The 26,935-nt window shown below is 40.4% G+C and overlaps 1 protein-coding gene across 1 annotated transcript in view; it reads left to right on the top strand.

The window, feature by feature from the left end:
* KIF14 (kinesin family member 14) overlaps nt 1-26,935 on the top strand; it is a 2,369,812-nt gene that overhangs the window by 1,493,841 nt on the left and 849,036 nt on the right. Inside the window, exon 17 of the mRNA XM_044086046.1 lies at nt 19,596-19,743. Within this exon, the coding sequence (XP_043941981.1) occupies nt 19,596-19,743 (148 nt within the window). The remainder of the gene's footprint in view (nt 1-19,595; nt 19,744-26,935) is intronic.

Below are 26,935 nucleotides of genomic sequence, written 5' to 3'. Positions count from 1 at the left end.
CTAATGCTTTTCTGAAATTTATGAGAGATTATTGGTAAATAAACTTGAAGTTTCAGGGAAGATGTACTTTCAAAGCAGGTTTTGATCAAAATTCTCTGATTGCTTTCATACTCTGTCAACAGGCTAATCAAAAGGCAAACCTGCCTGTTGTTTCTGATCTTTGCTCCTAGTAAGATGAGTGTTGCAGTTGCTAAGTACACCCATTCCAAGTGGATTGCTTCCTGCTTTGTCGTCTGCCATCTTTCTGCTTAGCACCCATTGGGTAATGCTTTCAACGATCATTCCCCTATACACTGTGCAAGGATTAATAGGTAAATACTAGGCTTGCTGCCCCTGTGGGCTACTTTAAGTCTAAAAATTTCCTTCAATGGTGAGAATCAAGTCCTGTATTTTGCGTATGTGAGTTAAGCACCTTTACCATTATGGTAACCCCCAGTCCTCCTTGTTATAGCCTTAAGTAATGTAACCAATTCTGAGTGGACTTCATTTGGAGGAAAGGAAATATTATATCTCCTCGTCAAGATGAATTTGATGGAAAAATTGACAAAGTGACCCTTTTCATTGTAGTTCTTGCCAAAGACACAGACTTATTTCAGACTGCCTAGCTGTTGAAAGGTGCACATTTTTTGTAGAAGCTTCAGATTTGATGCTTAGGTTTATTTCATTCACACACACGTTTTTTCTTAACTTTTAATTGTTATTTTTTTAATTTTTTAGTACAGGCCACTTATAGGTTCATAAGTAAATACTAGACTAGCTGTCCTTGTGGGCCATTTTAAGCCTAGCCAGTTTCACTTTTTGTGCTCAAAATAACCAGTGCCATTTGGTTATAATTTGGTCTTTCCTATCCCTTTGTCGATAGTTATGTATTACCTTTAATGAGAATAACTGGGATCATACCAAAAATATTTGAAGGGATCAATATGTGGGATAAACCATTTAGGAGCTGCCTCTGTCCATTATTAGAAGAGACAATCCTGTAGTAAATTTTCTGTGTTCCATCCATAGATCAGAGTTGTGATTGAGTATGGACAGGGATTAATTTTGTTTTATGTAGATTGGGAGTCTCTTCCACAGCAGAAATATATTTCGAGGGATATACTTGTCCAACCAGACTGTTCTGTTGATTGCATAAGAGGTTTATATCGGTATTTCTGATACCTTTTGACTTTGCTGATGTTCAGTAAATCCATCAGTGATGAGTTTGGAGGATGCCTTGTATGCCTAACACAGCTCACTCCTTATCAGTCTGTAGGATACCAAGTGTAGTGATAGGGCTTTGAGTTGGTCCATGTAGGACATGTTGTTTAGGCTTTGTATCCTTTTAGTAAGTTTTCTTATGTGGAAATTCTAGTTGTTGTATTTGTCTAGACAGATACATGCCAAAGGGGGCATTATATTCAATGACTGCCCTTATAAGGGCTGAGTAGAGGGAGACAATGACACCCCTATATCTAGACACATTCCATTTGTTTATATACTGTGCAATATAGTAGGACTTTGTTACAGCAATAGACACATGTTGATCAAAAGTTAAGTCACTCTCCACACATAAGTTCCCAAATCCCAAGCTGTATTGTTAATGTGGCAGTCACTTGGGGTAGATGACTTCCCAAAGGATACAGTAATGCATTTTTTGGCATTTAGTTTCAGTCTATGATTTTTGCACCAGTTATTTATTTAGGACAATCCTTCCTGCAGGATGGCTAGGTCATTTGGGCATTCAGTGACTGCTCCTAGCTTGCAGTTATCTGTAAACGTAGATAACCAGAGCCCTTTGGTATTGTCTTTTACTTAAGAAAAGTAGAGGCCAAGCAGGAGAAGTCCAAGGACAGAACCCTGGGAGATGTCACTGGAGACTGGTCTCTTTGTGGAGATAACTTCCCCTATTTTGATTATCTGCATCTTATATGTGAGCCATTTGGCAAACCAGTGGGTGACGTATGGGTTTATTCCCAGTTTGTTTAGCATTTCTACTATGCCTGAGTGGAGAATTGTGTCAAAAGCTTTGGCCAGGCCAAGGTATGTGGAGTGTACCATCTTACCTTTATCCATTGCTTTGGTGACCTTTTCAAAAAAATCTACCAGGTTGATTAAGCATGACCTGCCTTTGAAGAACCCAAACTGAGACAGGTCCATTGTTTGGAGGTTCTCTATGCTCTGACTGATTAATTCCATGATACATTTTTCCATGACTTTGCATATGAGGCTAGTCAGACTAATTTATTTGTTATTTATTTCTTTGATTTTGTTGACCGAGACAGTCCACTGGGTCAGAGCAACCCATTTTCAGTGGAGGCCCGGGGAGAAAAGCTCCACAAGTACTTACATTCATGGCATGAATTGATCTGTAATTACCTAGATTTGTGGAATGTCATCCCTTATGAAGGGAAATTACTGTGGCTGTCCTCCAGTTGCTAGGTGCAGAACCTGTATGGATTGAACTTTGTTGTTAGGGGATGTAGCTAAATCGTGCTTCATGCTATTTAAGATGCATCCAGGGATATTGTAAGGACCCATCAATGCAGTATTTTTAGCTTTTGATAGCAATTTTAGGACTTGGTCTTGTGTGATCACTGGAGACAAGCCAGTTTCAGGTATATCTTGAGGGACAGATGGGAGGGAGGGGGGAATTACAGCTAAATTTATTGGTAAGTAGATTCTCTGTATCTTCAGACTCAGTGTAGGTAACATCATTCATAATCAGCTCAGCTAATTGCTGCATAGTGCTTTTGAGATTACGAACATAACTAAAAATGCCTTGTGATAATGTTTGGCTTGAGTAGCTATTTTAGTCTCAAACATAGCTTTGGTGGATTTTATTAGGCTCTGATTGTTTATTTCAATGATGAGGGCTGTAACATTCTGGGAATTACTCTTCTTACTTTTGGTCAAAATTATTTTCCTTTTATTATAAAGTTTATTGATATGATTCCACTATGTGGGTTTGTTTCTGGGGTTTGCTCCTGCACTTGTTTCTATGGGGTACAGCTGTATCTATGCAGCTGTATACATGCTGTTATAGCAATGGTGTGCATTTCTGCATATTCAGTGGAGTTAATTGTGTTTAGTGGGTATTTGAAGCTTGCCAGTGTATCACTTAAGAGTAGGTAGTTTGTCTTACAAGCAATTTGTAAAGTTGCCATGGGTGGAAAAGATAACTGGTTTCAGTTTTTTTTTGTGATAGGAGACTGCTTTGGTGAGATCTAACAAGTGATGGTGCAAGATGCTCCTATATTAAGGGCAAAAGCCAAGATGTTATTCCCCCAGTGGGTACTCTAATTGTTCCAGGGCATTTGTACTGACAACATCCAGGGAACTCTGTGCTTGATCACTGGTGGTAGTATAGGTTTCCCAGCTGGATAGTTTAGATTTCCTAGGAAAATGGTATTGGGTTTCATACTAGGTGGTTCTAGTTCCTGTAGATCGGCGTTATGGTTTTCTTTTGTCAGAGATAGGTAGTAAGTGGTATGGGACTTTTCTGATGGTTATTTGGGCAAGATGAATCTTTAGTGCTCCATCATGGTGCTTTACCAGCCTTGGTGCAAGTCTCTTCTGGATGTAGATTGAGAAATCTCCACCTTTTTTTCCCAGGCACATCAGCTGGTCTAAATGTATGGAAGGCATTATAGCACTGCACAGCTGCGCTTCACTACGCAGACTTTAATGTCCTACAGGGTGAGACAGGCTTGAAATCAGTGGAGTTTCTTGTTAAGGCTCCGAGCTTTGATCAGTTTTCCTTTGCTTGATTCATTATGTTGGTAGTTTATCAGGTTAGCATTGCCAAAAAGAGGCACATTGGAGGGGGTGGACAATGTCTTTGCTAGTAATTGAAACCCTAGATTGGAAAGATGCAGGCCTTTCCTAGTGAAGAAATATGGTCTGTCGATTATATCCTTCCAAGCTGACAAATATTGGACCCCCTTTGAATGACACCAAAAATAAAGCCAGTTATTGAAGTCAGTTATTTTTTGCTTATATTGTGACATCGTCCTTGGGAAAGGTAGAATGCTGCTCAATGCTAGGATCATACCTGCCTTGGACACACAGTCTGAGAGATTCATCATGTTTCTCTTCATGTAGTCTAGGAAGGTACACCTTAAGTCATTGATACCGGCATGAACTATGACAGAGTCATACTAGTAATTGTTGCTCAAGGGCTTGAGTATATGCATGATCTGATGGATTCTGGCACCAGACAAGCAACTAACCATAACTTTTTCTTGCTCAGCCTGGTTAAGAGGCACATCAGTATGTATTACAATGGAGTCACTTACATCAAGAATGTTTGGTTGATGCCTGCCTTGTGGGCTCAGCATCTGTGACTTTGGGACAACCTGTTCTATGTGAGGAATTAGGTTTATTTTGCCAAGTGAGCATCCGATGTTAGTCATGTCATTATTCCACGCAGTAGGTTCTTGGATTCGATATTGGATGTGAGCTGGCAACTTTAGCTCTGACAGATCCAAGGCTCAAGCTCCTCCCTCTCTCATATTCACTTGGTGCCCTCTAACCATCAGATCTCATTTGCTCCTTTCCGCTATGGACATTATCCTTCCTCTTGCAGATAAATGCTTTCTAATTCAGCTTAGTGTTAGTATCTAGTTTAACTTTAGTTAGTCTTTGGGGTTTAATCTTAGTGCTAGTCTTGTCTTTACCTCTCTTCCCTTAGAAATCTTAACTTTTTGATAGGCTAGTTCCCCCCTTCTTGCCAGTTAGGCATTTGGTGCCTTTTTTCATGTAGTTTGTTTAGTCGTCTTTGGTGGTATCTCTGTGTTGTATTCCTTCATTATTTTCTTGAGGCATGTCTGAGAAACCCTCTGGGTTCAAGAAATGCTCCTCATGCAGTTGGAAGATGCCCAATTCCAACTCACAGGAGGAGTGCTTGTATTATTTAGGGGCTCCTCACCTGGAGGTTGAATGCGACATCTGTACCACATTCAACCCCAGGGCTTTGGCAGGGCGCTGTAACAAATTACTGCTTATAGGGGTGGTTCAGGGGGGTCCTTATATCTCCTCTCCAAGGCTTCCCCTTCCAATCCCAAACCTAAGGCTCCTTGCATTCCTATTGTGGCCTCTAAGAAACCCAGGCTGTCGGATTCTAGAGCCATTGATCTGACCCCAGCCCTGGCTGTCTCGGATCCCAGGTCTTTGGATCCTAGACCTGTGGATTCTTCTACCAGATCCAGGGCTTCCTCAGATCGGAGCCCCTCGAATCTGGGCAAGGCCAGACCTTCCTCGGATCTGACCAGTTTGTTGGAGCCAATTGCTTCCCCGTCTCGACCTTTGGATCAAACAGGCTTGTCGGGCCATCCTATAATTATAGAGGATTCTGCTTTGCCTGAATCCTCCAGGCATTTGTTTTCATTGGTTCCTAGATCTAGAAGCTGATCTACAGAGCATCGACACAGGTCTGTGGAGTCCAGGGTTGGATCCCCAACGAAGTCTGCCCACTAGTCCACTTCCTCTAGATCATCCAGGAGTTTGTAACCTTTGGATATGGACAGGATGATGAGGAGCTTCCTCAAGGCCCAGATAGAGTTTGGGCTTCTGGCATCCCCCAGCCCATTCGACTAGGGAAGCCTCTCCACTCCCAGCCCACCATTCTCCTCTTCTGACTCCAGGGGTTTTGGAATCTCAGGACCCAGTTTTCTGCAGTCAGATCCCAACGATGAGTATTCCCTTTCTCTCACCTCTGTCAGAGTCCCTGGCCTGCTCTGTTCCTCTACCCTCAGACCAGAGTGGGCCCTGTGCCAGAGCAATCAGCACTGGCCCCATGAGGACAGGGTCAGGACTGGGCCTTTCGGATCGATCCCTTCCCCTGGGGGCCTTTGCTCTTGACAGCTCCAGACCAGTATCATCCGGGGGCCGCGGGGCTGTGGCTGGGTCTTTTTCTTTCTTTCCGGGTGGGCTCGCTGTCTGAGAATTGGGATGGGACTGCTTCCAGCTCATCCGCCTTCCACTTGGTAGAGAGGACTTTCTCCAGGACTGGAGTAACATCTCCCATTCCTCCAAGTCCTTCCCTTTCCCTCTCTACTTTGGGTGGTGAGGCCTCTTATTCTGTCCAGGGTCAACCCTCCTGTTCTAGCTTTCAGGGGGTTTCCTCCCCTCCTGAGCTCCTCACATCCTCCAAGTCCTCACCTGAGCCACCCACAGAGGTAAGAGAAAGTGCAAGAGAAGACACTTGGACTACTCTATGGAGTCCTTCACAGAAGACTCGGACATAATGAAGGAGACGGGCCCCCCAGATCTCCGCCTGACGATGTCTCCTCTGGGGACATTCTCAAGATCCTGAAGCAATAGGGTGGATGATCTCCCCAGCCCCTGTCTTCAGAGGAGTCTGTGTTTCTGAAGGCTTTCTGGATGGGCCCATCTACTTCCTGGGTGTCCCCCCCCCCCCCCCGCTGACGAGTTGGTGGATCTTATCGTCAGCAGAGCTTGGAAGGAACCCGACACTGTAGAACCAGTGCCTAAGCAAGCAGACAAGTTCCTTAGTCCTCCTGCAAACTGACCCTTCTAGAGCAAAAGAGTCCCAGTCGATGCATCGTGGTGGCCGCTGTCACCAAGAAGGAGCTGGCGGAGCAGAGCTCTTTGGTCCATCCCCTGAGCAGGGAGTCTTGGGCAATTGACCGGCATGGGAAGCATGTATTTGCCTCAACTACCTTTGGACTGAGGGTAATTAATTATCTGGCACACTTCACCCACCTTCAAAGGGACTTGGTCAAAGAACTCACCACTTCCTTTACAGAGTTGTTGCCAGAGGATGACCTCAAGTAGGTGTCTCCCACATGCTCTATTCTAATGTCCCTCGCTAATTCCTTGATGAGGCTAATTTCCAATGCAGTGAAAGCTACCTCTCGAGCAGCTGGTACTGGCATAGCTATAAGGTGACATCCTTGGTTACGACTATGTGGGTTTGCGGAGTCCTTCAAAGTGTCTTTTACCAACGCTCCCTTTGATGGGTCCACCCTGTTTGGACTATCTGTGAAAGAAACTATAACCCATAGTGAACGGAAAGGGAAGATTTTGTCCGCGGTTGGGATCAAGTTTTCTGCTCCTCAGCGGTCATTTTCCATGACCCAACAAGGAGCTAAGAGGATGTTATTCTGGAGGTCACAGTCTTCCTTCCAGGGTGCTCCGGAGGATTTCTATTTCAGAAGCAGGAGGAAAGGATTCAATGGCAGATGCTGCTGTAGAGGCGGGGGGGGGGGGGGTCCACAAAATTAAGGCTCCAGGGAACCTTTTTCTGAGCAACCCTTTCAGCGCTCCTGAAGTGTTGCCCGACTGCACTGCCCTGGAGGCAGTCAGGAGCCATCTTTCCCTTCACCCACTAGCCTGGAAAAATATCACCTCTGATCAGTGAGTATTAAACATCGTTTCCAGGGGTTATTTCATTCCCTTTTTTCAACCACCTCCTATAAGAAAACATCTCCTCGATGTACCACCCCACCAAAGGGAGTTGGCCTTCACGGAAGTTTCACAACTTCTTCAATAAAGAGCCATCCAAAAAGTCCCAACAGGACAAAGAGGATCTTGAACTTACTCTCGCTTCTTTTTAATGCCAAAAAAGACTGAGGACCTGCGTCCCATTCTGGACCTCAGCAAGTTGAATCTGTCGATCAAGAAGTCCACATTACAGATGGTTACTGTTCAGTTCATTCTGCTTCTCTTTCGCAAGGGCGACTGGATGTGCTGACTGGATCTCCAGGACACCTACTATCACATCATAATAGACAGGCATTTGAGGAGACTTCTTCAATTACGAGTAGGGGCCAGTCATTATCAATTCAGAGCCTTGCCCTTTGGACTCACCACAGCCCCCTGGGTGTTACTTTGGCAGTAAGCACAAACAGCAAATCACACCACTAAAGGCCGTTCAAACAAATATAAAATGTGTAAGAAAAAAGGATGAACCTGCCACCTCTTGCTCGCAAATATTTAAATAACTGACATACTCGTAGTACAAACCGCAGTTTAGGTGGAAGTTTCGTAGCTCTTACAAGAACTGTTAAGCTGCTACAAACAGCAGTTTAAATTGAAGCTTGCTACAACTGTTAAGCTATTAACAGCAGCTGAAACACTTGATACAAACAGCAGTTAGAGTGGAAATTTGCTGGCTCTTACAAGAACTGTTGGGCTGGTAAGGACAGCTGAAGTACTCTTGATATAAACAGCAGTTTACATTGAAGCTTGCTAGCTCTTACAGGAACTGTTGAGCTGTTAAAAACAGCTAAGGCACTCTTGATACAAACGGCAATCTAAGTAGGAGCTTCCCAGTTCTAATTAGACTGTTAAAAACTCTTTATTACATAAAACAAATAGTAAAACAAATAGTAAAACAAACAGTAAAATACAGGATAAGTGCTTTCGGTCATGTTTAACCTTCTTCAGATCCAGTTAGAAGTAAGAAAAACTTCCTTTTTAGATACAAAGCAGTTGCCACTCCCATTATGAAGACATAATTCCTTAAAGTCAAAGCTTAGATTGTATTTACTTTTTATTTCTCAGGCCTCACTTTTAATATAGGTTTTAGGGGTACTACCCTATTCAGTCCTGGGAGATGATCTGCTCTCAGATCCATAATCCACATTGCTTCCTCAATTAACGTTTTATTCATTAGGTCACCACCTCGTATACTTTCTTTTATGTTTGATAAAGCCATAAATCTGAAAGAGTGGTTCTCAAATCTAGAGATATGTTGGTAGAGAGAATTAGTTTCTACCTTGTTTCTTATATCACATAGGTGGCAAAGAATATGTTCCTTGCATTTTCTGTTTGTTTTGCCTATATAATAAGCTGTGCAGATACTACAGGTTGCAACATATACTAAGTTCCTGCTATTGCAATTCACTAGCCCTTGGAAAGTATATATCTTATTTGTTACAGGATGTATAAATGTATCTTGTGTGTTAATCCAGGCACATGCTTTATAGAAACCACATTTACGTGTACCTCTGTTAGGCCTTGTAGAAGCAGCCTGGGTGATATCATTTCTCATCTCTATTCCATCTTTTTGGCATAAAAGCCTCTTTAGATTCTTTTTGTTCTTAAATGCAATGCTGGGTTTTTCTCCTGCCAGTTCTTTAATTCTAGTATCTGAAGTTAAAATCGGCCAATATTTCCTAATAGTGCCACATATCGCTGCATTATCTGTGCTATATGTGATCGTACACCTTACTTTATGTTCTTTAGAGCAGCTTTCTTTATTCTGCTTCATCTCTTGGCCACTCCTCTTAGAATAATAAGGTCTACCTTTATGTTCACATATTCTCAATATTTGCTCTTTGCCTTTAATAATCTATTTTCTTTATACCCTCTTTCCATGAAGTTATTCAACAGTTTCTCATTTCCATCAAATAAAAGTCGTTGTTTGTACAAAATTTAGATACTCGTACTGCTTGATTGTCCACTGTATTGTGGAAAATATGTCTGGGATGCATACTTGAGTAGTGTAGCATATGATTACGCCACATAGGTTTTCTGTATGTCATTGTTTCAGTACCTTTTGCAGGATCTAAACTCAATTTCACATCCAAAAATTCTATTTCATGACGTGAGCTTTTAACCTGGAATTTCAGGAAGGTAGTTGTCATGCTCAGAAAATCAATGAAATTGTTAAGTGAAGTTTCACTTCCTTCCCATGCAATAAAGATATCATCCACAAATCTACTATACATTAGTAGTTTATACATTAGTAGTTTGTTGGTCCAAGTACTTCTAGTGTCATATAGGCTGTCTTTTACATTATTTATTAATACATTTAGATTTTTTTTGCTTAGCACTAAGTTTGTTTCTTTTTTGCTGAGCAGATCTTCCATTTTAGTTGTGTAGTTATTGGAGGTCATCACCACAATAGCTCCACCTTTATCTGCTGGTCTTACAATATCTGTTCGCCTCCTCAGTTCAGTTAACCCTTGGAACTCCGTTTGGGTCAAGTTACGATATTGCTTAGACTTATTCCCTTGCCTGGTTTTCATATATCTCTTGTTCACAAAGTCGAATGAACATTTCCACTGAAAGATGAATAGCAGGAACAAAGCTACTTGTTTTTTTTATATATACTTGTCTTGACATCTTCATCACCATCTTTACTACCAAATACATGCTTCCAAGTAACATTTCGACCAAAACACTTCAAGTCCATTACTATTTCATGTAGTGGTAATTGTATGGAGGGTATGAAACTTAGACCTTTCTCAAGTACACTTAATTGCTCCTCACTTAGCAGTAACCCAGAAATATTTACTACGGGTGAGACTTTGTGGTTATCTAATTCACTTTTCTTTTTTTCCTCTCTCTGCTTGCCGATCTTGGGCTCCGGAATCTTTTTGTCTGTAATAAAAAAGAAAGTTATTGCATGAGGGGTACATGTGTTGATCCTTTTTTAGGGATTATTCCAGTCATATTATCAGAAATCGAAGGTGTTATTTCTCCTACTTCAGTCATAAGACTTCTTTCTGTGTTTGTACCACAATTTCACCTTCTTGATGGACTATACAACCATTCTTCTGTTTCTTTGCCACTGTATCATATGCCTTATTAGCATGCACATCAACCTGCACTGCTAGTCCTCGTATATTTTCCCTTTTTTTTTTATTATTATTATTATTATTGTTGGTTCTGTTACTAAGCTTCCTAAAGGGTCTGAACCCTTTTTTCGATGGTTCTGAGACCAACTGTTCTGGGGCTACATCTCGCTTTGTTGACAGGTTCATGCCTTCTCGTTGTCCTTTCGGCCATTCAAATAAATGGTCATTTTTAAAATCTTTATAGTCTCTAGCCAGTTTGCCACATTTGACTACTTTAAGTTTAGTATCATAGGCATCCAATTTTTCTTGTAATGTAATCAGTTGTGATAATTTGCTTTCTGTCAGATCCATTTCTTCTAGTTCTCTTTGTTTCACTTCAAGCAGATTACTAAGTTCTTCCTCATGGGGCTTAAAAAACTCTATGAGAAGTTTCATATAAGTAAAACTTGTTTCAATATTCAGCTTCTGCCATTTTGCTAGCAAGTCTGGATATGCATTGCCATAGCTCGGCATGCATCTAACTCGCAGTCCCCTAGGAATTACTTGATGATGAAGGCAGGCTTCCATATGGATGTGCTGCCATTGTAAGCATTTCAACTTATATGCAGCATTTTCCACTTCGTTGAATACATCAGCAAAATTATTTATTTATTTATTTATTTTTATTTGCTGTTTGTGCTTAGTATTTTTATTTGCCTATCGCCTTCTGTGTGGAGTCTGCATGTCCTCTCTGTGGTCAAGTAACGTTAAAGACATGCAGGTAGGTGCGTGCGTAAATGGACATGCCTTCTTTGAAGGTTGGGTGTCGGGCTGGCAACTCGGTACCGTAAAAATCCACTGCTAGTCATTAGCGGACGGGAGTTCTGCTGTGGCAACCCCTAACCGGGAAAAGCCGAAAGACTTTTTATTTTTATTTGCCTATCACTCCACATCACTTTGCTTGCATGGAGGTTGATGCAGGTTGATGTGCATGCTAATAAGGCATATGATACAGTGGCAAAGAAACAGAAGAATGGTTGTATAGTCCATCAAGAAGGTGAAATTATTTCCTCAACAGAGCTCACCTCTGTTTCATTGCTTTCCAAGTTCAACATTAACAACAGATTCAGTACACCTAATTGAAGATTCGTAACCATCCTCTTGTTTACAACTTCTAAATAATTGATTCTGTTTAACAAATTCTCCATATTCTCCATGCAAGCAAAGTGATGTGGAGTGATAGGCAAATAAAAATAAAAAGTCTTTCGGCTTTTCCCGGTTAGGGGTTGCCACAGCAGAACTCCCGTCCGCTAATGACTAGCAGTGGATTTTTACGGTACCGAGTTGCCAGCCCGACACCCAACCTTCAAAGAAGGCATGTCCATTTACGCACGCACCTACCTGCATGTCTTTAACGTTACTTGACCACAGAGAGGACATGCAGACTCCACACAGAAGGCGATAGGCAAATAAAAATACTAAGCACAAACAGCAAATCACACCACTAAAGGCTGTTCAAACAAATATAAAATGTGTAAGAAAAAAGGATGAACGTGCCACCTCTTGCTCACAAATATTTAAATAACTGAAATACTCTCAGTACAAACCGCAGTTTAGTTGGAAGCTTGGTAGCTCTTACAAGAACTGTTGAGCTGTTACAAACAGCAGTTTAAATTGAGGCTTGCTAAAATTGTTAAGCTGTTAACAGCAGCTGAAACACTCTTGATACAAACAGCAGTTAGAGTGGAAATTTGCTGGCTCTTACAAGAACTGTTGGGCTGGTAAGAACAGCTGAAGCACTCTTGATATAAACAACAGTTTAAGTTGACGCTTACCAGCTCTTACAAGAACTGTTGAGCTGTTAAAAACAGCTAAGGCACTCTTGATACAAACAGTGATCTAAGTAGGAGCTTCCCAGTTCTAATTAGACTGTTAAAAACTCATTATTATATAAAACAAATAGTAAAACAAATAGTAAAACAAGCAGTAAAATACAGGATAAGCGCTTTCGGTTATGCTTAACTTTCTTCAGATCCTGTTAGAAGTAAGAAAAACTTCCTTTTTATATACAAAGCAGTTGCCACTTCCATTCTGAAGACATTATTCCCTAAAGTGAAAGCTTAGATTGTATTTACTTTTTATTTCTCAGGCCTCACTCTTTTAATATAGGTAAAGAGGTTTTTATGCCAAAAAGAATAGAGATGAGAAATGATATCACACAGGCTGCCCCTACAAGGCCTAACAGAGGTACACGTAAATGTGGTTTCTGTAAAGCATGTGCCTGGATTAACACACAAGATACATTTATACATCCTGTAACAAATAAGATATATACTTTCCAAGGACTAGTGAATTGCATTAGCAGGAACCTAGTATATGTTGCAACCTGAAGTATCTGCCCAGCTTATTATATAGGCAAAACAAACAGAAAATGCAAGGAACGTATTCTTCACCACCTATGTGATATAAGAAACAAGGTAGAAACTAATTCTCTCTACCAACATATCTCTAGATTTGGGAACCACTCTTTTAGATTTATGGCTTTATCAAACATCAAAGAAAGTATACGAGGTGGTGACCTAATGAATAAAACAGAAGCTGAGGAAGCAAGGTGGATTATGGATCTGAGAGCAGATTATCCCCCAGGACTGACTGGGGTAGTACCCCTAAAACCTATATTAAAAGAGTGAGGCCTGAGAAATAAAAAGTAAATACAATCTAAGCTTTCACTTTAAGGAATGATGTCTTCAGAATGGGAGTGGCAACTGCTTTGTATATAAAAAGGAAGTTTTTCTTACTTCTAACAGAATCTGAAGAAGGTTAAGCATAACCGAAAGCGCTTATCCTAAATTATACTGTTTGTTTTATTATTTGTTTTATGTAATAAAGAGTTTTTAACAGTCTAATTAGAACTGGGAAGCTCCTACTTAGATCGCTGTTTGTATCAAGAGTGCCTTAGCTGTTTTTAACAGCTCAACAGCTCTTGTAATAGCTGGTAAGCTTCAACTTAGACTGCTGTTTATCAAGAGTGCTTCAGCTGTCTTTAACAACTCAGCAGTTCCTGTAAGAGCTAGCAAGCTTCAACTTAAACTGCTGTTTATATCAAGAGTACTTTAGCTGTTCTTACCAGCCCAACAGTTCTTGTAAGAGCCAGCAAATTTCCACTCTAACTGCTGTTTGTATCAAGAGTGTTTCAGCTGCTGTTAGCAGCTTAACAGTTGTAGCAAGCTTCAATTTAAACTGCTGTTTGTAACAGCTCAACAGTTCTTGTAAGAGCTACCAAGCTTCCACCTAAACTGCGGTTTGTACTAAGAGTATTTCAGTTATTTAAATATTTGCGAGCAAGACGTAGCACATTCATTCTTTTTTCTTACAAATGTATGGCAGTGGTGGCGACTCACCTGAGGCTGCAGGGATTTCAGGTGTTTCCATATCTTGACGATTGGCTCCTCATCACACCCACGAGGCATCAACTGTCACAAGCCGTCCAGTATGCCCTCCTCCTCTTCAGTCAGTTGGGGATTACAGTGAACCTCTCAAAGTCAAATCTGGTACGCAAATGTTAGAGTTCAAAGAAGTCCACCTAGACTTCTTTTCGTATAGTGCAGCCTTACCTCTGCACAGAGTTCAACTGATCTGGATTCAAGTTATTACAAATCTTAAATCTTTCAAATACTGCAGTAAACTTGGTTCTTCGGACTGTAGGATGTATGGCTGTGGGCATAGAGCTTGTGCTACTGGCGAAGTATCATATGCCGGTATTACAGTTGACCCTGGCGGTTCAGTAGTCTGTTCTGATTCAGCACATGTCCTTGTCCCTAAAATTGATGCCAGTATGCAGACAGCATCTTCTTTAATGGCTTCAGTCTCAGGATCTCCTGTTAGGCAGACACTTTTCATCTCCTCTGCCCAAGGCCACAGTGACCATAGACGCTTCCATGTTGGGTTGGGGGGGCATTTCCAGGGCAGACAGTTCAAGGCATGTGGTCCCCCTTAGAGAGCAAGTTGAACATAAATGTCTTAGAGATGATTGCAGTCCTCCTAATGTTGCAATTTCAGGACTGCCTCCCTCTGGGGATGATTGCAATTCAGACAGACAACATGGCAGTGGTCTGGTATATCAAGAAACAGAGGGAACATTTTCTTACCCGTTGTGCAGAGAGGCCATGCGAATGTGTGAATGGGCGATGTCCTCCAGGCACTTTCTTCTTGCACCTGATATTCCCAGGGATTTTAACGTGTTGGCCAACAAACTCAGCAGAACCCTATTGAATCCTCATGAGTGGTCCCTCAATCTGAGGGTGACGAAGCACATTTTCGATTGTTGGGGTCAACCATGCTGTGACCTATTTGCCTCCCCAGCCAGTAACAAATTCAGCATTTACTTTGCCTTGATCCCCCCACCCAGGGAATCACAGAGGGATGCTCTAGTCGACGATTGGCCTCCAGGTCTCCTCTATGCTTACCCTCCTATCCCTCTTATTCCCAGGATCTTGCAGAAAGCCCACCACCTGAGGACACCCCTGATCCTCATTGCCCCTTCCTGGCCTCATCAGACGTGATTTTCCTTCCTAAGGTCTCACCTGAAGTATCTCCCTTGGGTACTGGATCCCCATCAGGATCTAATCTCCCATCTGCCGGGGTTTCCTCTTCCCATTTTTCGGACCCTTCATCTAACCACATGGTTTCTCCAATTCCAGTGATTTTGAAACAGTCCAGGCTAGCTTCCCCTATCAAAAATATCATCCTAGCTCCTCAAAAACCTTCCATCAAAAAGGTTTATAGTAGCAAATGGAAAAGGTTTTCTATCTGGGCTAAGAGCAGGAATATGGACGCTTTTTCTGTATCTGTACCTAATATTCTTTAGTTCTCGTCTTCACTTTTTCAGGAAGCAGCAAGTTTTTCTACTATTAAGCTTCAGTTGGTGGCAATTTCCAACTTTCATGAGAATAGTGAGCCTATGTTCTCTTCCGGACTCTGTGAGGCCTTCATGGTTTCTTCTATGACCTCCTGTTAAGGATCTCTCACATCCTTGGGATCTAACTTTCATTCTGCAATCTCTGACTTAGAGCCCTTTTGAGCCTGCTAGTTTGTGTGATTTCAAATTTATGTCTTGGAAAACAGCCTTTCTAGTAGCCATAACCTCAGCTAAAAGGGTGTTTGAGCTACAAGCTCTTTATATTGTTCCCCCATCTTCCACAAACATAGTGTGTCTCTTCAAACGAATCCTTTCTTTTTCCCTAAGGTCTCCACTGTATTCAATCTGAACCAATGTATTCAGTTGCCAGTTTTCTTTCCCAATTATTCCAATAAGGGAGAGTATATTCTGCATACTTTGGATGTACATAGGCAGTTGTGATTTTTATCTACATAGAACTAAGGAGTCTCGCAAATCGGACTAGCTTTTTGTGGCTTTTTCTATAAATAGACATGGCCTTCCCATTTCTAAAGTGACCATCTCCAAATGGATTTCCAGCTGTATCTCGACAGTCTACACTAACAAACATCTTAATGTTCTGGGAAGGGTTAGAGCTCATTCTACTAGATTTGTGGCTACTTCTTCTGTCTTCATGTCCAGACTTCTCCATTGATGATATTTGCGTTGCTGTCACTTGGTCTAATCCTCACACCTTTATATCCCATTACAAGCTGGATTTGCTGTCCAGGAACAAGGCTTCCTTTGGTTCCACAGTGCTTTGGCATGTCCTTCCTTGAGACCTCCCAGGGTGTGTTGTAGATGGGGAGTCCGACCCTACTTTGAGGAATAATGACACCAGAACTTGGCATCTGTGTTATCCTATGCCATTATTCCTCACATTTTTCTCTTGCCATCCCCCTTCCTTGTTGGATCATCTGAGGAAGTTGGAGTGTTGTAGGTCCAGGAGTCGGTGCTTTTCTACTTTCTGGGTTGTAGCCAATCCTGACTATGTTAGCAAACCCAATCTTAGGGTTAGAGAGCAGCAAAGGATTATGGGAGAGGGAGGAGCTTGAGCCTTGGATCTGTCTGAGCTAAAGCTGCCGGTTCAGAACCGATATTGGATCCAAGACCCTACTGTGAGGAATAATGACATAGGATAACACAGATGCCAAGTTATGGTAAGTACATAACTCTTTTTTTGTGTCTATGACATGTTTTGGAACTGTTTGAGGTTTAAGCAAGTTCATCTTTAGATCCTCTGCATATGATGGATGATATGTATTGTGATGGCCTTTGGAGAGGTGTGATGTACTGCTGATGATTTTTTTGTCTTGAGTTTACTGTGTGTGAGATTTTTGCCATCAAGGATATATACACCTCTCACACACTGTGTTATGCTGTTTGAGTAATAGATGATAGCATGAGACAATTCTTAGACTGTTTCAAGAACCCATGTCAACCAGGCTAGCTGGAGAAGTTGTGGGGAAGTGATGATAGTATACTGACAGGAATGACTCTGGGGGGCAGGGTAACTATAACTGCTTGGTGTTTGGTTTTAGAGTAATATTAGGGTGGACTTGCTACTCAGTATTTAAATTTCAATAAAAACAACTAGCCTGGAAGCCTTTTTCTGCCACCAGCAAGAACCAGTCAACTACCAGTCAACTCATTATGGTAAAAAATGACTAATTTGATACTAAAATCAGTGCAAGCAGTATCAGTACACTCAGTATTAAGAAATTTTATCAAAGGTATTTTAGCCTGGTAAATAGTTTAAATGGAGAGAGACTTTGCAAGATGGTACTTGTGTGCTTATCAACAGCCAGTAAATAGGGAGAGGGAAGGAATTATATTGTCAAGTTATCATTAGGGGCAGGCAAAAAAGATGCACTGGATTTAACAACACAACTACGGCAGTGTGGGTGGGTTGGAAAAACAATTAGACCCATAGCTCTGAGATGACTGGCCTGGAACTGCAACTCACTACATAAGAATGAAACTAGGGTTTGATAACGGTTAGTCCACTTAAACAGCAAAAATGCAGTGCAACTACAGTAAATATAAAAAGCGTACACACCCTTGTTAAAATGCCAGGTTGTTGTGATATAAAAAAATGAGACCACAATAAATCATTTCAAAACTTTTCCCACCATTACTGTGACCTATAACCTGTACAAGTCATTAAAAAAAAAGTCTGTTAGGAGAAAAAATATAAAAAAATAAAAAACGTATAATAACTTGGTTGCATAAGTGCGCATACCGCTCAACTAATACTTTGTTGAAGCACCTTGTGATTTAATTACAGCATTCAGTGTTCTTTGGTAGGAGTTTATCAGCATGGCACATCTTGACTTGGCAATATTTGCCCACTTTTCCTTGCAAAAGTGCTCCAAATCTGTCAGATTGCGAGAGCATCCCTTGTGCACAGCCCTCCTCAGGTCACCCCACAGATTTTCTATTGGATTTAGGTCTGGCCTCTGGCTGGGCCATTCCAAAACTTTAATTTTGTTCTGGTGAAGCCATTCTTTTGTTGATTTGGATGTATGCTTGGGGCCATTGTTGTGTTGAAAGGTGAAATTCCTCTTTTTAGCGGATGCATAATGGTTTTGGGCCAAAAGTGACTGGTATTTGAAACTGTTCATAATTCCATCCACCTTGACTAAAGCCCCAGTTCCAGCTGAACAAAAGCAACCCCAAAGCATGATACTGCCACCACCATGCTTCACCGTGAGGATGGTGTTGTTTTGGTGATGCAAAGTACTGTTTTTGTTCCAAACCTACCTTTTGGAATTGTGGCCAAAAAGTTTAACCTTGATCTCATCAGACCATAAGACATTTTACATTTTCCCACTTGCTTTTGGGAGACTTGATGTATTGTTTTGCAAATTTTAGCTGGGCCTGAATGTTTTTCTGTATAAGAAAAGGCTTCCATCTTGCAACACTACCCCATAGTCCAGACATATGGAGAATACGGGAGATTGTTGTCACATGTAGTACACAACCAGGACTTGCCAGAAATTCCTTTAGGTCTTTCAGTGTTGCTGTAGGTCCCTGACCAATTTTCATCTTGTCTTTTCATCAATTTTGGAGGGACATCCAGTTCTTTGCAACATCACTGTTGTCCCATATTTTCTCCACTTTTTGATGACTGTCTTCACTGTGTTCCATGGTATATCCAATGCTGTGGATATTTTTTATACCCTTCTCCTGACTGATAACTTCCAACAATGAGATCCCTTTGATGCTTTGTAAGCTCTCTGAGGACCATGGCTTTTGCTATAGCCCTCAACTGAGCAAATGTCAGGAAACTCCTACTAGGACAGCTGAACTTTATTTGGGGTTAATCAGAGTCTTTTTAAGTGATGGCAGGTGTATACCCTGCTATGCCAAGACTGAATGCTGTAATTAAATCAAAAGGTGCTTCAACAATGTATTAGTTTAAGGGTGTGCACACTTATGCAACTGGCTTATTGTACGTTTTGTATTTTTTATATTTTTCCCCTAACGGATTTGTTTGTTTTTCAATTGAATTGTACAGGTTATAGGTCACATTAAAGGTGGGAAAAGTTTGAAATGATTTATTGTGGTCTCATTTTTTATATCACAAAAAAACTGACATTTTAACAGGAGTGTGTACACTTTTTATATCAACTGTATGTACTGGGACTACTAATAGACTGTTAGAATGAATTTAAAATCAGGTCAAGAAATGAAAACACCTACTTATCTTTGTCCATGTAATTGAAGTATTACACTGCCTTTATTACTTCTTGCTGTTGCTACTTTTTTACTCATATTGTATTTATTTATAGGCAGGTACATTTATTGCTTTTTTCTTATTATATTGTGTATTATCCACCTTGCCCTTAAAGCAACTTCACCAAGCCTTTCTTATCTCATTTTGTTTTTTGGTAGGCAAGTGTCCTACTGGAAATTTGATGACTGTTACTGGCAAGCACTCCTATTCTGCCCTGATTACCATGTCATGTCCCCTTACCCTTTCCTTATTGACTTTCTAAGTTCATCTAGCTGAAGGAACTTAAAGCTGTAAACTCCAGGTGAAATTCTGTACCCCCACTGAATGGTGTGAATGCCTTGCAGGAGGTATAGCAGTATTAATAACATGTAAGTTTCAGTTATTATTAATGGTGATTTTCTTATGCTGCTAGGCTTGAAGCAGAAATTAAGGAGGCTCAAGTTCAAGCCAAGAAGGAGATGATGCAGGGCATCCAGCTTGCACAACAGATGGCTGAAAAAGAGCTTTCCCATTTGAAAGCATATTATGAAAATAAAATGAAAGACCTTCAACTTCAACTGGTAAGTTAATCATGTAGTTATCTACTGATTTCTTTAACTTCCTTTTTGTTTCTGAGGTGACATTTTAAAACTACAGATCTCTGAAATACAATTAGAGGGTATTGTTCGGTAATTTCTATATGCTCTTGTTTTATTTATGTCCATTTTGGTAAATGGATAAGTACACAGATCAGCAGATTCTTTTTTGCTATAACCTGGATAACTAGGGCAAGATAAAGTATCTTGTACATCAAGTGACAGTTTTAAACAAATACATCAATGGTATTTCAAAGAATAAATAGTTAAGTACTAGACTAGCTGCCCACGTGAGCCATTTTATACCTAGCCAGTTTCTCTTCCAAAGGTAAGAATCAAACCCTGTACTTTGTGTTGAGAGGTGAACATCTTAACCGTTATACTAACCCCCAACACATTGTTTTATTTCATCATGTGGGAAGTTTGAGTTTTCACATCACATTCAGACTGTAGCAATTTGCTGACTTATTTGTAATCTGCTGCAAATCATTGTGCCTAAAAGCTGCATTGAGACGAAATACAGCACATTTCACTTTTTGCAACAGGCATGGTGGATGACTTAATGGAGGCATAACTAACTGATATATAAACAGATGTTTAAGTCTGACCCACTTAAAACTGATGTGGTGACTTATTGCAGCTTACACAGCAAATTGAAGGTGGAATATGAAGGTGTTTTTTTTATTATAATTGTAATCGATTATTTTAACAGTATTGAAAGTGCATAGAGTAACCATTTGTTAACTTAACCGTTGAGATCCCAAAGCTTTTTTATATGGAATGTTCTAATAAATGTTAATCTGATGTTATCCTTTTAATTTTTCCTCACTGATGGGTTACAGATCCAGTCCTTGGATCCGACTAGGCCTCATTTTCCACACTTTAGATCCTAGTCTTGAGCTTCTCCCTCTTCCCATAATGCAGTATGCTATCTCTAACTCCTCATATCTCGTTCGCCTCCAGATGTGGAAGGATGGAAGATTCCATAGTCTTGAGCTTGTAAGGAAAATTATTTTAAATTCTAGCCTTTATCTTGTTTGTTTTATTCTCTTGATAGTTCATTCCTCCACAGTAGCTATGGAATATATAGATATATATGTTTTGCTTTCTTCCTTCCTGTTTTGCTGTCCATCTTTTTGCAGTTTCAAGGCTTGTCTTTTTTCTTCATAAATCCCAGTCATGGTGATTTTTACCATTTCCTCAGGTACAATGTTTATGTGTTCTCCCATTTTTCCTGCTTTTCTGTGTAGCCATCTTTGGCTTTGCTCCCACTTCAGAAACTTGTACTGTTCCTTTCGGGCTGTAGGGTCCAGGACTTGCTTCTTACTCCTTGGTTTACAAATGTCGACATTTAGAATGTTTTTCACAGGGTGCATGTGCTGTCCAAACTGCTCCTATTAAACAAAAGTGTGCTTCTTTCTAGCGATTACTGGACTTTTGACCAACGGATCAGTTGGATGGTATAGATTGTCAGTGTGGTCTTTTTGGCCATGCAACAAGTCATGAACATTAGACTTCTGTTTCTTGTTTTTCACGGAATTTTGCCCTCTGCTATATGTTTCTTAGTGTGTCTGGATCGATGCCCCTGTTTTTCAATTCCTTTAGAGGGCTCGGATGAAGCAGTGGTGAATGTTTTCAGGCGAAATAAGAGCTTTTGTTCTTTTTTGAGTGCTAAAGAATCGCATGAAACCTTTATTTCTTTCAGCTCTCCCTTCTGACCTGTGTTGCAAAAAGTTATGTCTCGTATTTTTGTGGTCGTCTGACAAATCATTGGTAAATCTGTACAGGCTGAAGGTAGTAAATAATGTCAAACATTAAGTTTCAGACTTTATAGGTGTCACCCATCCGTTGCTTGTGGCTTTGTCCAGATACTTGCTCTGAGAAGTTGAGAAGTATGCTTTTTTTTTTTTTTTTTTTTTTTTTTTCAGACTGCCAGAACATTAAGTGATTGTTTTGTGTCCTTTCACAGCTCACAATTGTTCCTTGAGGGGCTCACCCTCACTTGAAAGAGAGAAGAGGTTGATAGATTAAAAAAAAGGTCAAATAACGGAAGCGACATACAGGACTTCGGATCCTAGCCTCGGATTTGAAGATCCTTCGACCTCCTTCGGATTCAATGTTCTCCTTGCATCTGACAGCAAGCATTTCAGATTACTATTCAAAATTTAATCAGATCCAAGCTATTAGGATCTATTAGCTTGTTAGTAGGCTGCAGTTTTCCCCTCAAGCCAGGATTTCTTCCTCCATGGAAGTTTGATTTCTCAGTAACCCTTTTCCTTGGATCCTAAGCTTAGGATCCCACAGATAACAGTTTGCTAGTTGGGATAACTTCCTCTGGTCTGAAGATGACCTTGGATCTGATGACATCACCATTTACTGATATTGTCATGTTTGGATCCAGAACGGTAAAGTAAGTTTCTCTCCTCAAATCTGACGTATAGCAGATCCCTCAAATACAACTGAGCTGTTCTATGTTTAGATGGTTTCTATAACGTTTTTTTTACCTTACAGTTCCCTTAATTCTCAGACTGACTGACAAAAGTTTTTTCTTTGGAGGCATACACCTCTTAATTTCAATCCCTGGGATCCAGTAGTTTATCATTGGAAACAGCTGAACTTTGAATCCAGAGCTCTAGGGTGAATAGTACTCTTCTTGAATCCAAATATCTCATATCTGATATGTGGCAGGCTGACTAGAAACAGTTAAGCTGTTCTTGGATCCAGTGCATTCGGATCTGGAGCTGTTTTGCTGAATGGTTTTCTCCTCAGATCCAAGGGTCTCGGATCTGAAGTCTGGCAGATCGCCCATAGAGCTGGGCTGTTTGTGGATCTGGTACTCTCAGATATGGAGCTTTTTGTTGGAACTTGGCTTCATTCAGATCCGACACATCCCTCATTTTTGTTCATATTTTTATTCATATTGTTGTGTTAAAAAAAAGGCAGTTTCTTCCTCTGATCCTAAGCCTAGGATCTGACAGGCACTCCTTGGATCCAAACCCCCTTTGGATCTGAACTGTTGAGCCAGTTCAGCTTCTAACAAAACACCTAGAGATCCTAAGCCAGTGCAGGTGGTTCAGATCCAAAACATCCCGCCTATCCGACAGCCTCACTGTTTGTTATTTTTCTTCCGGCATGGAGGTCTGGTCAGTTCCTCCCTGTCATGGCTTGCACAGGTGCTCAAACAGTATTGTCTTCTGGCCCAGGATACTGTTTCTCACTGTGGAGATGTTTACCCCTACAGCTAGTATTCCGGAACTAACCCTGTCCTCCTTCCTTGAAGGCTTTGGCTTGCTGGCCATTTCTCCATTACAGGCCTATTCAACTAGACCAGTACTCTGTACCCAAAAATAGAGTACTGGGCTACAACATACCCTTTGGGTCTTATCTCTTTCCTACTTGACAAACAAGGTCTATTGGGAGGTATAACTCTGCATTGGTTTCTCAGAGTCGGACCCACTTGGACGTCTTGCCTATTCTGCACTCTGGTGACTCCATGGATACACCTGCTGAATCTGATTGTCTATTTTAGGATGCAGGCATTCTTTAGAGACTAGGTGTCGGAGCTTGGATCTCAAATGCATAGATGCTCTGCCGAACCAGGGCTTCAGAGAACCTTCTCTGACAGACACTATATGCACTCCTGAAGCATTGTCCAACTGCCCATTTATGTTTTTATCATGACATCTGGATCAGGTTAACAAACAATGACTGGCGATGGCTTCAGTTGAACGACCTGTTCCTAAGCAGGTTGTTTCTTCTACCCCACTCCACAGTGATCATGGACACCCCCCCCCCCACAGCCACAGTGACCATGGATGCCTCCCATCTGGACTGGGGGGGGGGCATATCAAGTGAAAGATGGTCCAAAGCATGTGGTCTTTCCTGGAAACCAGGTTGCATATTAATGTCCTAGAGATGAGAGCTGTCCTACTTACGTTGCAAGCCTTTCGGGATGTTCTCCCGTTGAGGACTATTGCAGTGCACACCCAGAACATGTCATATTTCTCTACAATTAAATTGAACCAGTCCTACCTGTATGCCTAAAGTAGTAATGGAATCACATATTAACCAGTCAGTTCAATTACTGGTCTTCTTTTCAAATCATTCTAATAAAGGTGAATACATGTTACACCTGCTTCGCAAAAATGAAAACTTGAAAAATGTTCTAACAAAGTTGCTAAATTTACCTCTTTCAGAACCCACCACTGTATAGCACTGAAAAGCCTTAACTGGTTAGAACTGCCACATCAACTAACATATGCACAACTTCTTACTACCTATAAAATTATCCAGCATCCATCTGGCTGTCCAGCACTAAAAAACATTGTACACAGCTATGTTCCCAGCCATTCATTGCAGTCCAGTAACCAAAAACTCCTGTCTGTCTACAAACCTAACAAATCTGCTGGGCATTGTCTGTACTCAAGCAAGGTTGCTAAGGCCTGGAGCTCCTTACCTGTATCCATCAGGTGTATACCCTTCCTCCCATCTTTCAAAACCACTCTGGAAGGCTTCCTAGCTAAAACCTGGCTTTGTTCTTGCTCAAAACCAGGATAAACTATATTTAAACTGTAGATGTTTTTGTTTTATTTTTGAAGATTGTGAAATTATTGTACTTAAAATGTTTTGTAATAAATGGAGCTTTTCTCCCTGGGCCTCGGCTGAAAATGGTCTTCTACCCAGTTGGACTTTTCCAGTAATCGAATGTCAGTAAATAAATAAAAATAATAATCCACAAGACCTTGCCAGGATTGTTGTTTTTGAGTGGGAAAAATTCATCATCTTCTAGGACACTTTTGCTGGGTCATCTGGAGCAGAACGTTTGCAACTAACTTAAAAAAAAAAGGTAAACAAGTCTGTCTCTGGAGTGCCGGTTGATGAGGTAAATTTGCTCAAAGATTCTGGATTCAATTTACACTCATGGGGGACTGAGTGAGTGTAGATCTGTTTGGATATTCTCTCTCTCTGAATTTTATGCCAACATGCTATACAGGCATGAAACTTGATAGCAGAACCTTCTAGGCAGAATAGTAGCTCAGCTTAAATATTTCTGCCTTATAGCTCCAGTTCCAGGGCTCAGGCCTGACTTCCATACTCTTCTTTTGTGTGAAGTCCTCGTGTTTTTCCTGGGTCTTTGTGGGTTTTCACTGGGTACTTTGTTTTTTTTTTTTCTTCCCAACTCTCAAACATGCTACTTGATTGGCAAAACTGTATATATATATATATATATATATATATATATATATATATATTCATATGTTGCATTTATTTTTGCCCTTGTGGTTGAAAAGGGTCTATAAGACCAGCTCACTTAAATGATTAACAGCTGAGAGGGAAGTTGGCATAATGGTTAAGATATTTGCCTTACAAACACAAGGTGCAGGGTTTGATTCTCGTATGGGTTAATTGGCTAGGCTTAAAATGGCCACAATGACAGTTAGCCTAGTACTAATCTATGAACCTGTAATATATAACTCGTTCACTCCAATGGAGCTCAGGAAGTTTGCATTGTAACTTCCATTGGGCAGAGCCAAAGACTTCTGACAGAATTCAGTTATGTCCTCACATTTCACACAAATGTTCATATCTCTGGAAACATAGGGGTTATGAAAGAAGTATAAATGGCAAACTGTTTAGCACAATCTATTTTTATAGTGGTAGTATTCTTTAGGTGCTAGGTCATAAACCAAATTTTATAAGTCACAGTAAACCCAGTAATTATTACATTTGTGATATTTTGTAAACAACTTATAATATCTCAGCAACCACTCAAGTTACACACATACTGTCATCAACATTTTATTCGTCTAGCTGAGAGCTTTCATCTAAGGCCACAAAAGGATGTGCAGTGGTAAACCAAAAGTCAGAGATGAGAAAATGCCAAGAACGAAAAACTCCACCTTCAGGAATGCCAAAACATCATAATGTTTATTGCAAAGCTTTCGGGGAAAAAACCTTCCTCAATGCTAATACATTCCAACCAAACTAAACACATAACAACAGCCAGCCAATAAAAAGACATCCATCAGTTAGTTAAACAATTATTATAAAATAAAAGTACTTAGAAACTGGAATCCTACAAAGCTTTTTATAAAAACATTTTTATATAATATTCCAATAAATGATGTGGTGCATAAGCAGACTAGAGGTAGTGATATAAATAATACTTTGGAGAATAATGAATTTTAAGTGGATTACAAGATTAAGGGCTGATTCAAGACCTGGCCTGAATAGTGCTGTCAGTATCAAGTATGTCCTGGTCAAGAAGCAGATGCAACTACATTGATAGCTGTCCTGAAATGTGTTAGGTTTATTAGAATATTATGTGAAATGTTTTTAAAAAAGCTTTTTAGGATTGCAAATTCCAAGTACTTTTATTTCATAATAATTGTGTAACTAACTCATTGATGGATGACTTTTTATTGGCTAGCTGTTGTCATGTGTTTCTTTGAATTTTGTTTCTTGAGATATTTAGAAAAAATGATAAAATTATATCTATATAAATTAATATCATAAAAACAACAGATGTGATGTTGTCCTATTTCGCCTTCATTCTTAACTGGTTGGTTTCGGAATCGATCCTCGGTTCTGACTTGGCCTTATACAAAACCTCAAGGTCTTCTACTAGCTCATGGCTGAAAACCCCTATCCCATCATGCCCTGGGAAAGCTCCCCAAATATCGTTTGCCACTAAACAAGATCGGGTGCTCTTCCTACTGGCTCTGGCTAAGTAGAACTTTTTTCTCTCTACCTTTTGTCAAAACTGATAGTTTTTCATATTATTTTATTGTAGTTAATAAATACTGTGTACTTCTGTTTATCTTTTAAGTTATTGTTGCTGTTGGGCCGTCGCTTTTCTCACAAGGCCCTTTTTCCCCTATCCCGGCTTTAAAGCCTGTTTTAGTTAGAGGGCTTTCCTTTCCCTCTTTTTCTTCTTCCTCTTAACTTTAGGCAGATTTGTTTAATTTAGAGAACTGCCTTTGCCCGTTTAAATTAGAGGGCTTTTTCCTGAGTGTTTTTCTTTTTTGGCATGTTCATTATTGTTATTGTTGTTTAAAAAAAAAAAAAAAAAGTAGTTGTGCTAGTATGTGTGTGTGTGTGTGTGTGTGTGTGTATATATATATATATATAGATATATATATATATATATATATATTTTTTTTTTTTCTGTAGTTGT

Source organism: Protopterus annectens, chromosome 10.part0 (genome assembly GCF_019279795.1).
Source record: "Protopterus annectens isolate FY-2018-M chromosome 10.part0, PAN1.0, whole genome shotgun sequence".
NCBI lineage: Eukaryota > Metazoa > Chordata > Ceratodontiformes > Protopteridae > Protopterus > Protopterus annectens.
This window is presented reverse-complemented; position numbering and strand designations above follow the sequence as displayed.